The sequence below is a fragment of the Lissotriton vulgaris genome, chromosome 6, assembly GCF_964263255.1.
Source record: "Lissotriton vulgaris chromosome 6, aLisVul1.2, whole genome shotgun sequence".
NCBI classification, from domain to species: domain Eukaryota; kingdom Metazoa; phylum Chordata; class Amphibia; order Caudata; family Salamandridae; genus Lissotriton; species Lissotriton vulgaris.
In genome coordinates, this window is record NC_141694.1 from 220,352,550 (window position 1) to 220,365,867 (window position 13,318).

Genomic DNA, 13,318 nt, shown 5'->3' on the forward strand with positions numbered 1-13,318 from the left:
CCTCTCTACCCTGCCTCAGTCAGCCCAGGGCTGTAGAGGTCAGGGAGGCCAGTGGTGGACCCCAAAGGGCCCCCTGTCCAATAGAACTCCCCAATCAGCAGATTAAGGGCACTGAAGCTAGTAGTCCTAGCCAAGTGAAAATAAAACAAACTCCTGAGGGATCCCCCTTTTAGCTAGGGACCTCCCACAGATGGACACTGTTGGGCACAGCCAAACCTGGGACCTGAGGGCCCCAAACCTGACCTGTCCCACCAGTAAGCCAAACAGAGGGACTCAGCCTCCAGCTTTAGGTAGCCAGAGGTTGACCCTGAGAGCTCACAGCAACTCAGTCCTGGAAAGAAAGGCACATATGGTGGATAGTGATTGGAGAAAGTTGAGCCCAACATTAGTGGAGTCTCACTTCAGTACTCCATCCCAGCACCAGCCTTTTACTTTGCCAAAACACACCACAGGTAGAGATTCCCTATGGTGGAGACCCTCAGATACCCTTAGGGTGAGGGATTGCTTAGTGGACCACGAGATAGGGGGTAACCATGCCACTGCATATACCACCTCATATGTCCACTCAGGCAATATAGGCTTACCTGGTCAAGGATAGCCTTATCTCCTTTCGTTTGGGGGGGGGGGGGGGTTATGTAGGACGGTGGATATCTGACTATGGTTGCCCCCAACTTTTTGCCTGGTGTTTTGCTGGTTTTTCGACTTAGTTGACCTGGGGCCCTGCTATTCAGGACCCCAGGCCCACTGCTCTCTCTGTAAAATGGATTCCATGTACTATAGGTACATATCTAATTGGATACTGAGTCACCTTATCAGCCCCTGTACAGTGTACCTTAGGTACCCAGGGCATAGGTGTACCCAGGGCCTACCAGGGGCTGAAGCATGTATTATGCCACCCCTGGCTGGCCATCTAAACAGACACAACTGGCTGCACGACAGCTGGGGCAAGGTGGTGTAATCACCCTTTGCTTTAGATATAGTTCCCTATATCTAAACCTAAAATGGACACATAAATTCCTATCAGTCACTCCTATGGCAGTCCTTATCAATCCTGAAGGCAGAGTGCTTGGAATTATGTGAGATGGTACTCTGGCATGAGCTGAGCCCGTTTGCAGCTTGCAGAACCAAGTCCTAATAGCTGTTCCATGATAACGCTATACCATATACTCTTAAGTGCATTATGAACTTTGCGGTCAAATGCTAACTTTGGCATAGCATTATCAAAACATGTCGAGTAAGGTGTCATACGAATTGGAATACTACCCCCTCGCCAATTCTGGCGACGGGGGTAGCATTCCACCCTTCTAGAGGGACACGACATGTATGTAACTGTGAACCCCGGTTAAAGTTAACTCGAGCCTCAGCATCACTAAATGGATGCTGCCACCACAGACACAAGTCTGACCTCCTGCTGCTGGGAGTCCTTCCAGCAAGGGAGGCTCGGACAAAGGGTTTCCTGCCTTGGGAGGTGCTAGCACCACCCCAGACAGGATTTTGTGTATTAGGTAGGACAGGGCTGAAAGGAATGAGACATTCCTGGGGCACACAAGGTGTCCCTGTGCATACTCTGGTCTAAACCAGTTCCTGGGGCACTCCAGCCCCAGAGCTGGCGCAAGACTGGACAAAGGATAGTGGGTGTAACCACCCCCCTTCCTGGTCCCACCCAGGGGAGGGACCTAGTCGTAGTGCAGCCCCTTTTAGCTGAATGAAGGTAGGAGCTGGTCCCATTCCCAGTTAAATTAATCTTGACAACTTCCACGAAGAACTCTTGACCTTCGACCTCCTGAACATCAGAAGACTGAAGAATCTCCCCTATGGTCAGGAAGGAGAAGTTCAAGATGTTGACTTTAGCTCAAGTCTTGGCTGCCCTAGACCCGCAAGACTGGATGGTGGCGTTGGACTTGCAGGACGCCTACTTTCACATCCCCGTCCTGCCGGCCCACCGACGGTACCTGCAGTTCACGGTAGGCCTTGAGCACTTTCAATTCACCGTGCCCCCCTTTGGCCTTACCAGCGCCCCACGGGTGTTCACGAAAGTGATGGCGGTGGTCGCAGCTCATCTGCGCCGGTTAGGGGTTTCAGTCTTCCCCTACCTCGACGACTGGTTGTTGAAGGCGGGCTCGCCCCAAACAGTCGTCAACCACCTCCAGATTACGGCGGATCTCCTGCACCTGCTGGGGTTTTCCATCAACGTGCCGAAATCACACCTGTGCCCCTCCCAAAACCTCCTCTTCATCGGAGTTGTTCTGTACTCGGCGCAGTTTCGGGTTTATCCTCCCGAGCAGCGAGTCCGGGATATTCAGGCTTTGATTCCGATCTTTCAGCCGTTATCCCGGGTTTCGGTCAGGTTGACGCTGCGGCTCCTGGGGCTGATGGCTTCCTGCATCCTTCTGGTTCATCACGCCCAGTGGCGGATGCGGGCTCTGCAGTGGGACCTGAAGTTTCAGTGGGCCCAGCATCGGGGCAACCTGTCCGACCATGCCTGATCTCGGAGGGCGCTGGGAGACCGCTGCAGTGGTGGCTGACGGACCGCGATTTGGTCAACGGCAGCTCCCTCTCCCTTCCCCAACCGGAGCACGTGGTGGTGATGGACGCGTCCCTCCAGGGCTGGGGAGGCCACATGGGAGAGGCGGAGATCAGAGGCCTCTGGTCTCCGGCGGAGTCCCGGCTCCATATCAACCTTCTGGAACTGCGGCGATTCGTCTAGCACTGAAGGCATTCCTCCCCTCTGTCCGGGGAAGTGTACTGCAGGTGTTCACGGACAACACCACCGCCATGTGGTACTGCAACAAACAGGGCGGTGTGGGGTCCTGGACCCTCTGTCAAGAGGCTCTGCGGCTCTGGCAGTGGCTGGAACATCAGGGCGTGACCCTGGTGGTTCACCACCTGGCGGGTTCTCTGAACGCCAGGGCGGACGAACTCAGCCGACGGTGCTCGATGGATCACGAATGGCGTCTGAACTCGGACGTGGCGCAAGGCATCTTTCTGCAGTGGGGAGAGCCTTGGTTAGATCTATTCGCCACAGAAGATAACGCGCAATGTCATCAGTTTTACGCGTTGGAATTTCCAAGGCGGCAATCGCTCGGCGACGCATTTCGTCGCGAGTGGAGTTGCGGTCTGTTATACGCCTTTCCGCCTATACCACTTCTGCCCAGAGTGCTGAAGAAGATCAGGCGCCACCGGGCCCAAGTCATCCTTGTGGCTCCGGACTGGGCTCGAAAGTTGTGGTATCCCGAGCTACTCAATATGTCAGTCGGTCCCCCGATCCGTCTGCCTCTTCAGGAGGACCTTTTGTCGCAGCAGCAGGGGACGGTCCTCCACCGAACCTGTCCAGTCTCCACCTCCATGCTTGGAGATTGAGCGGCGGCAGTTGAGGCCATTTGACTTGCCTCCTGAAGTCTGTAATGTTATTCTGGCAGCCAGGCGTCCCTCCACAAAGTCGGTATACGCCTGCCGGTGGAACAAATTTGTGGCATGGTGCACAGCAAAGGCTGTGGATCCCCTTTCTGCCCCTCTTTCTGAAGTTCTTCTCTTCCCTCTTTCTCTTGCCCAGCAGGGCTCTGCTCTGGGCACTATCTGACCTTTCGGCCTTCCTAAGGCTGCCTGATCGACCTTCTTTGTTCAAGTCCCCTATAGTAACTCGTTTTCTGAAGGGCATCACGCTCATGTTTCCACCTGATCCTTTTGTGATGCCTCAGTGGGACTTGAACCTGGTTCTTACTTTCCTGATGTGCGCTCCCTTTGCGCCGCTTCACTCTTGTCCTCTCCGTCTTCTCACCTTGAAGACAACTTTCCTGGTTGCCATCACCTCTGCCAGGAGAGTGAGTGAGCTCCAGGCTCTATCTTGCAAACCCCCTTTCCTTTCTGTGCATCCGGACAAAGTGGTGCTGCATACAAAACTATCTTTCCTGCCCAAGGTAGTCTCTGCTTTCCACATCGGGCAGTCCATCACCTTGCCCTCCTTCTTCCCGCCTCCGCATCCTTCAAAGGATGAAGAGCGGCTCCATCGTCTGGACCCAAAACGTGCGCTTTCATTCTATGTGGATCGCACACGCCAGTTCCGGGTGGATGACCAACTCTTTGTTGGTTACGTGGGTGCGAAGAAGGGACGGGCGGTGCATAAACGGACCATCTCTCGGTGGGTCGTCTTATGCATCAAGGCGTGCTTCTCCTTGGCTAGAAAGGAGCCTCCAGTTGGGCTGAGGGCCCATTCCACTCAGGCCATAGCGGCTACTACTGCTTTGGGTCGGGGAGTCCCCCTGCAGGACATTTCCCAGGCGGCTACGTGGGCCTCGCTGCACACCTTTGCAAGGCACTACTGCCTGGACAGTCAGGTCCAGAGGGATGGCTTCTTTGGCTGTTCGGTCCTCCAGGACTTCCTGGTGTGAGTATTGGTTCGCAGACCCACCACCGGGGTTGGTATTGCTGGGGTATCTATTCTAAGGTAAGGAATCTAATACTAACGTGTTTCTTTCAGATGAACAAGTTACTTACCTTCGGTAACGATATATCTGTAAGAAACAGTAGTTAGTATTAGATTCCTTACCGCCCCACCCATCCTCCCCGTTCTGCGAACTGATATCTAGGGTTAAGGCCATCCCTTTGAGGGCCCTAGTTTCTTGGCACCAGTGTTGGTTCTAGCATGGCTCTGCGTATCTGGCGCGGAAAAGCTGTGGCTAAGAACTGACGTCAGCGCGCATGGGCGGCATCTAAGTACTCAGACGACGTCTTTCCGACGCCGACGACGGATGCGGAGCCAGAGACGACGCCTAACGACGCGCAGCGGTATTGCTACGCAAAAATTTCCGGATGCAGTCTGACGCCTGGGGATATTCTAAGGTAAGGATTCTAATACTAACTACTGTTTCTTACAGATATATTGTTACCGAAGGTAAGTAACTCGTTCTTTAAGGCTCCACCTGCCTGGTATGGGAGCACTGTCAAAAAGGTCTCCAGCTCCAGTTGGGCCCCTGTAGGATATTCCAAAATGTGGGAAATCTGCGGTAAGACTATCCAAAAGTGTTCCAGACGCTAAGTAACTTTTTTTTTTCTTTTTATCTATCTAACTTTCATATGTTCGAGGTGTATGTGCAGGGGTGAATTATTTTTCCAAGCCCTCCCATTTTTAACCTTGCAAGATGAATGTATTTGAAAAAGCAGAAGTACTGCCGTGTTGAGTGTAATGTTCTTCCTCAAAAATGTGCTGGCTGCATTTGTCAAGCATTGGTCTACATTACAGTGGTTGGCAAATATAATTTAAAAAATTGACTTTTAATATTGTATTTCATTTGTTCCCATGTTGTCATATAATATCTTTGTATTTTATTGTGAAAACAAGCAGTAATATTATGAATGTTAACACCTACTGAAAACACCATGTGGACTTAACATACTCTCTACCAAGCATCATTTTCGTTGGTTTGTAAAAATAATCATCGTTTTTTCCAGAGTATGTGGCACTCTACACATACACAAGCTCAGAACCTGGAGATTTAACTTTTTCTGAAGGGGATGTCATTATAGTCTCTCAGAAAGAAGGTGAATGGTGGACAGGCTCAATTGATGGCAGAACTGGCATCTTCCCTTCAAATTATGTTAGACAAAAGGATAATGAAGTAAGTTCGATAATGTAGGCACAACTTCTTGATGTCTTTTTGCTCTTGAAATTTTAATGCCATTTCTTGAATTTCATAATTTTACCTGATTTTCATCACTGGTAATGAAATACCACAGCTCTCAAACTGTGAATTGTAATGTTGTGTTTGCATACGGTTACATTGATATCATATTGTACGTGCAGGGAGAGTTGTGCATACACATCATTGTAATACCTAGAGAAGGGTAAAGAAAATTCTATTTTCATGCTGTAATTTGGTTTTCTGTTTGCTCCGTTTAATAGGCTTCTTAGCATTTAAAAAACAAGCATTTACAATGCAACGGTTTTGCCTTTGACAATGTTAGAGTTATTGGCATTGTAAATGTTAAAATCTTTTTTTTTTTTTTTGAGTAAACAGATAAATAAATGGCGTTGTTGTTTACTAGTAAATAGCTTTATGTGTAGCAAATGTTAGACGTATTGCATTTGCACTTATACACACACCTAGGTATATGTCTACTGAGACATACACACACACAGAGCTCTCCTTCTACACATATTGACTGGCTTTGTATAGAGAACTACACACACACAGCACGATACATACATAGTTATACAGACATACACAGTTACACTGTATTATACATACATAGCATCACACACATAGCATCACACACAGACAGCATTACTCCGCTCCTGGACATATATCTTCACACATACACAGCTACAGACACACACAGCCACACATTGCTACATACACACACATAGCATCATATACACATAGCATCACATACACAGTATCACTTAGCTCTTGTATACATGGAGAAGTGTGGCTCAGGGGTTAGAGGCGGCAGACCCGGAAGCTGAGATCGGTCCTGGACCAGGGTTCAATTCCCCGCCTCGGCGGATCTTGGGCTAAAAATTCCATGGACTCGATAATTCTCGCTCCGGTGCCTTCTCGACTCACGGGTTCACACTCTGCGACTCTGGGCAATAGCTTGCTTAATCTCCACAACGGCCCCTCGCGGCGGGATGCCTGACTTTCACCTTGTGGATACCCGCTGGGGCTATCACACAGGGGAATATCAGGACGGGTTCCCTAAGCAAGCGCCGGGACACCCACTGCGGGTAGCTGTGCGCTATATAAGCTCAACTACATTTACATTTACATTTACATTTACATAGCTGCACACATACACTTGTACAGAGGTACACAGTTCGACCTTGCTGTAGACACGCACAGTATCACACACATATAGTATCACACACACATTGCATCACACATACATATCGCCTCACTCAGCTCCTGTACACATAGCTCCACACATACACAGCCACACACAGCATGACATTCACACACATAGCATCACTCTGCTCTTGTACTTATAGCTCCACATACATACAGCCACAGAGACACAGTCAGACATTGCTATATATACACACTTCTGATAGATACATCTGCCGTGTGGATTCCTCACCTTGTGAATATCCCCCTTGCGTCAGCAACATTCGGAAATTCTTTTTGTAGCTTCGCGCCGACGTGGACGCGGACGTCACAGAGACACAGCTCCGCTCGCGACTCCGCTGACGTCACCGACGCCTATAATAGGCCCACGCCGGCGTGATGACATCAGTTCCCTTTTTTCCGCGTCGTCGACGCTAACGGTTTTCAGGGATCGTACTGTAGCTTTACAGTAACTTTGTTACTATTTACCTGTTTTTCTGTTTAACGTTATATTTTTCGAGATGTCGTCAAAGAAGACTGGTTTTAAGGCTTGCGACGAATGTGGCAAGACTATGTCCATCACCGATCCACATGACTGCTGTGTCTGGTGTTTAAGCTCCGACCATGACGTCGAAGACTGTGCTTGCTGCAAGAAGATGACTTCGAAGGCGCTAAGGGAGAGAGAGGCGAAACTCCTTGTGGCTAAGCTAAAGAGTAAGAAGGAAAAGAAATCTTCGAAGTCTCGAACTCGTCGTTCGAGATCGAGGACGAGGTCGAGGTCTCGATCGAGGTCACGCTCTGAGTCGTCTTCAGCTCACGCTTCGAAGTCTTCGAGGAAGAAGCACAAGAAGAGGAGCCATGAGTCACGTCATCGCTCCGGAAAAGTCTCTGGTTCGAGACCGAAGTCCCAGGTCAAGCTCCTGAGTAAAGAGGTGGTGGTTTCGGAGTCGGAGCATGTCTCTGTTGGTGAGGCTTCACAACCAGGTTCACCCGAATCACAGGAGCAGGTCCATTCTCCAGTTCCATCCAATCCTTCTGGTCAGGAGGATGAAGGTGAGGAGCAGGGGGCTGGTGAAGTCGAGGTTCCGGTGCCTGCGGGTTCGTCGACCCCGGTTCCAGGACTCGTTGAAGAGGTCGACGTCGTCTCGACTCCGCCTCCTCAGGAACGACCCAGAGAATCTTATCCTGAGTTTCCAGCTCCAGGTCAGGATCCATCTCAGTTTCTGAACGCCATGCTTGGTGTCTATTCCAGGGCAATGTTCCCGTCTGGTGCACCTGTTGGTCCCACGGGTCCTATGGCTTTCAACTTGGGTGTTCCCCAGGCTTACGCCCCTGCGCCCTTCATGCCTTTTATGCCGGCTATACCACCGCATTGGCATTTTCCGACACCTCCGGTGTCGTCGACGCCGAAGCGCTCAACGCCGACTCCGTCGACGCCAGTCACATCGACGCCGATGCCTACGACTCCGAGGCAGGATTCTGTCCGACCTCGAGCTGAGAAGCCTCGTCCGACGTCGGGTTCGACGCCGGCTCCGGCGCCGTCGGAGTCGATTCCGAACCCGTTGGCTTCGGTTGTGAAGGAAAGGTCTCGGAGAAAGGCTCAGAGACTTCTGGAAGAGGATAGGTATCTATATTCAGATACTGAAGAAGGAGAGTTACGGGATTCTGAGGATCCTTTTGAAGATTTGTGTGAGGCCAGTGGGCTTGAACTGTCACATGAGTGGGAGTTGGCTTCAGTTTCCAATGTGCCATCAAAGGATGTGGTGCCTTATCACACTGTTATTAAAAAAGCAGCGAGTCTGTTGAATATTACTCTTCCTACTGCTGACTACAAGCCTAACATCTTGACTGAGGTTCTTCATTCTCCCTCGTCAGTAGTTGAGCCTGTGTTACCCTTCAACGAGGCCTTGACTGAGCCCATCTATTAGGTTTGGAAGAAGTCTTTGTCTGCTCCTGCAGTTTCAAGAACAGTTGCGAGGAGGTACAGAGTGGCACCTGAGGACCCTGCGTTTTTATCAATTCATCCCTTGCCTGAGAGTTTGGTGGTGCAGGCTGCTTGCTCTAAGAAGTCTGCTGGAGCTTTCCCACAGGTTCCTGGGGACAAGGAATCCAGGAAGTAAGATCAGGGTGCCAGGAAGGTCTTCTCATCAGCCAGTATGGCTTTAAAGTCAACCAACGCAACATGCCTGATGGGGAGGTATATCCATGCCTTGATGGATTCTGTCAAGCAGCTAGTTCCGAAAATTCCTGAAGATGACCGGAAGGATTTTCAGGAGGTGATTTCAGACACTCAAGCAGCTGCGAGACAGGTGATTCAGAGTGGCCTGGACACTGCTGATTCGGTGGCAAGGGTCATGGGTTCATCTGTGGCCACCAGGAGGGCCGCCTGGCTTAAGTCATCAGAGTTCTCTGCGGACGTCCAGTCTGCTTTGTTGGACTTGCCTTTTGATGGCTCAGGATTGTTTGGCAAGAAGGCTGATGCTGCCTTGGAATGTTTTAAGGACAGTAGGGCCACTGCAAAGTCCTTGGGTCTTCAGTCCAGAGGAACTACTGGTAAACGCTTCAGGGGGTTCGGAAGATCTTCCTTTTGCTCTTACAGACCTTCCCAGCAGCAGCCTCAGCAGCAACAAAATACGCTGTACAAGTCGTACAGGGGCAGACAAAGATCCCGCCCTAGAGGTCGTCAATCCTCCTCCTCCTCCTCCTCTCCTTCCCAACCCCCAGCCAACGCAGCAAAGCAGCCCTAGATCCGCCATTCCGGATCATGTGGGCCGAGTGGGGGATCGGCTTACTCATTTCCTACAGGATTGGGAATTAATTACATCGGATCTTTGGGTTCTCAATCTTGTAGGGAATGGGTATGCACTTCCTTTCCGGGAATTCCCTCCCAATTACCCTCCTTGCCAGGGTTATTGTTCGGAGGACCACCTGCTTCGCCTGCAGGAAGAAGTCCTGGCTCTTTTCAAAAAAGGTGCAATAGAGGTGGTTCCAGAGCAGGAAAGGGGTCAGGGGTGCTACTCCCGGTACTTCCTGATCCCCAAGAAAGATGGCAGGCTTCGGCCTATCCTGGATCTCAGGATCTTGAACCTTTACCTGAAACAGGAAAAGTTCAAGATGCTCACTCTTGCGCAGGTTCTTCAAGCGCTGCTGGAAGAAGACTGGATGGTGTCAATCGACTTGCAGGATGCGTATTTTCATATTCCCATCCTGAAGTCGCACAGAAAGTATCTCCGTTTTACGGTTGGGTCACAACACTACCAGTTTGTGGTCCTTCCGTTTGGTCTTACTACTGCGCCTCGAGTCTTCACCAAGGTGATGGCGGTGGTGGCAGCTCATCTCAGAAGATCGGGGATACATGTGTTTCCGTATCTAGACGACTGGCTGATCAAAGCGGAGTCGCCGGAGAAGGTGCTCCATCATCTGCAAGAGACAACTCAGTTGTTGCACAGGTTGGGTTTTTCGATAAATGTACCCAAGTCTCACCTGGTGCCCTCACAGCGCAACCTGTTCATAGGTGCGGTACTGGACACTACTGTGTGTCGTGCATTCCCTCCCCCTCAAAGGATTCGCGACATACAGGAGATGATTCCTTTGTTTTACAATGGAGCGGTCGTTCCAGTCCTGAAGGTCCTTCGCCTGCTCGGTCTGATGGCTTCATGCATTCTGTTGGTAAACCATGCACGCTGGCATATGAGGGCGCCCCAGTGGTGCCTCCGCAGGCAGTGGTATCAGCACAAAGGGGATCTCAGGGAGTCGGTGAAGATCTCCAGAGAAACTGCAGCGGATCTGTCTTGGTGGAGTGTGGAAGGCAATCTGTCTCAAGGAAAGCCTTTTCAGATTCCTCCTTCGGTTGCCACAGTAATATCGGATGCGTCCACTCTCGGGTGGGGTGCTCATCTGGGCGACCTGGAGGTCAAAGGTCTTTGGTCTCCAGAGGAAAGGTTGCTTCACATCAACCTTCTGGAATTGCGGGCAATACGTCTGGCGCTCAAGGCCTTCCTCCCTTCCCTTCGCGGTCGGTCGGTTCAAGTCCTGACGGACAACACGACCGCGATGTGGTACATCAACAAACAAGGAGGTGTAGGGTCGCAGTGTCTCTGCAAAGAGGCTCTGCGTCTCTGGTCCTGGGTTCAGGGCCATCAAATTTGTCTAATGGCAAATCATCTGGCCGGAGTTCTGAACGTTCGTGCAGACAGTCTCAGTCGGCAGTTCTCTGCCGATCACGAGTGGAGGCTCCATCCAGAGGTAGTTCTCGACATCTTTCGGATGTGGGGGACTCCTCGGGTGGATCTGTTCGCCGCTCACGAGAATGCTCACTGCCTGTCATTCTGCAGCCTCCAGTTTCCGATGCAGGGAGCCTTGGGGGACGCGTTTCAGTTGAGTTGGAGCTCGCAACTCCTTTACGCGTTTCCTCCCATACCCTTGATTCCTCGGGTTCTGAGGAAAATTCGCCAAGACTGGGCCCGAGTCATATTGATTGCCCCGGACTGGCCAAGAAGGGTGTGGTACTCAGACCTTCTCCACCTCTCCTCTCACCCGCCGCTCCGTCTCCCTCACAGGGCAGATCTCCTCTCAGTTGGAGGGACAGGTTCTACACCCCCACCTCCAGACCTTACACCTTCATGCCTGGAGATTGAACGGGGCAACCTGATTTCTTTTTCTCTCCCTCACGATGTGGTGGATGTCATTTTGTCAGCCAGGCGTGACTCCACTAAGTCCATCTATTCTTATAGGTGGTCGAAGTTTGTTGTTTGGTGCAGGGAGAAGTCCATAGACCCTTTGAGGGCCCATTTATTTGATGTTCTCCAGTTTGCCCTTTCTCTGGCTCAGCAGGGGCTTGCTGTTGCCACGGTGAAGGGTTATCTGTCAGCGCTGTCGGCGTTTATTTGTTTGCCTGACCAGCCTTCTCTGTTTAAATCTCCTATAGTTTTGAGGTTTTTGAAGGGCCTCGTTAATAAGTTCCCTCCTGTCCCTTTTATTGTGCCTCAGTGGGATTTGAATCTAGTTCTGACATTTTTAATGGGTGCTCCTTTCGAGCCTCTTCATAAATGTACCATGAGGCTCCTGACTTTCAAAACTGTTTTCCTCGTTGCGATAACCTCGGCAAGGAGGGTAAGTGAGCTTCAAGCTCTTAGTTCCAAGCCCCCTTTCCTGTCCATTCATGCTGATCGAATGGTTCTAAGGACCAGGGCTGCTTTTCTGCCGAAGGTGGTGTCTTCTTTCCACCTTGGTCAATCCGTCACCCTCCCTTCCTTTTATCCTCCACCTCACCCTTCCAAGGAGGAGGAGAGGTTGCACCGTCTGGACCCCAAGAGGGCGGTGTCTTTTTATTTGGACAGAACTAGAGACTGTCGCATGGATGACCAGCTCTTTATTGGCTTTGCTGGCTGCAAGAAGGGAAGAGCGGTCCATAAGAGGACTTTGTCGAGATGGATCGTCCTCTGCATTAAGATCTGCTACTCTTTGGCCGGTAAGGAACCACCAGAGGGCATAAGAGCTCATTCGACTAGGGCTAAGTCTTCGACCTCTGCATTGGCTAGAGGTGTGCCTGTAGAGGATATTTGTAGGGCCGCAACTTGGTCTTCCCTCCACACTTTCGCGAAGCACTACTGCTTGGATACCGAAGTGAGGAGGTAGGGTCATTTTGCGCGCTCTGTTCTTCAGGATTTCCTGGTCTAGAAGAGTGGACACCCTCCTCCGGGAGTGGGGACTGCTGTGGGACTCTATTCACAAGGTGAGGAATCCACACGGCAGATGTATCTATCAGAAGAACAAGTTACTTACCTTCGGTAACGCTTTTTCTGGTAGATACAATATCTGCCTGTGGATTCCTCACTGACCCACCCGCCTCCCCGTTGTCCAGTCTTCTTTGCCAGAGTATCTCTAATGGATTGTTTTATTGTAAAATGTTTATTTGCATTTACTTCACACTGTGTGTGTTACTTTTATTTCTATACTGTGTATATTGTGTACATTTCTACTGTCATCGGTCCGTCCGTGTGCCTCGAAGGCACGGAAAAAAGGGCGGAACTGATGTCATCACGCCGGCGTGGGTCTATTATAGGCGTCGGTGACGTCAGCGGAGTCGCGAGTGGAGCCGTGTCTCTGTGACGTCCGCATCCACGTCGGTGCAAAGCTACAAAAAGAATTTCCGAATGTTGCTGACGCAAGGGGGATATTCACAAGGTGAGTGTATCTACCAGAAAAAGCGTTACCCAAGGTAAGTAACTTGTTCATTACACACATATAGCATTACATATACATAACATCACACATACACATAGCATCACTCAACTATTGTACACATAGCTCCACACATACACAGCTACACAGTCACACACTGCTACACACACACATCTTATAACACACATAGACAGCATTATATGCATACAGCATCATGCACACACAGCATCACACATATAGCATTCCACACACACAGCATTGTACACACACAGAATTACACACATACAGCATTATACAAACATAGCATTACACAC

General features: G+C 50.5%; 1 protein-coding gene across 4 annotated transcripts in view; it reads left to right on the top strand.

Moving 5' to 3' along the window:
- Window positions 1–13,318, top strand: part of ITSN2 (intersectin 2) — a 1,355,209-nt gene that overhangs the window by 973,029 nt on the left and 368,862 nt on the right. For all 4 annotated transcript variants that reach the window (XM_086926255.1, XM_086926257.1, XM_086926256.1 and 1 more), the window contains one exon: window positions 5,449–5,615. In XM_086926255.1, the coding sequence (XP_086782381.1) occupies window positions 5,449–5,615 (167 nt within the window). The remainder of the gene's footprint in view (window positions 1–5,448; window positions 5,616–13,318) is intronic.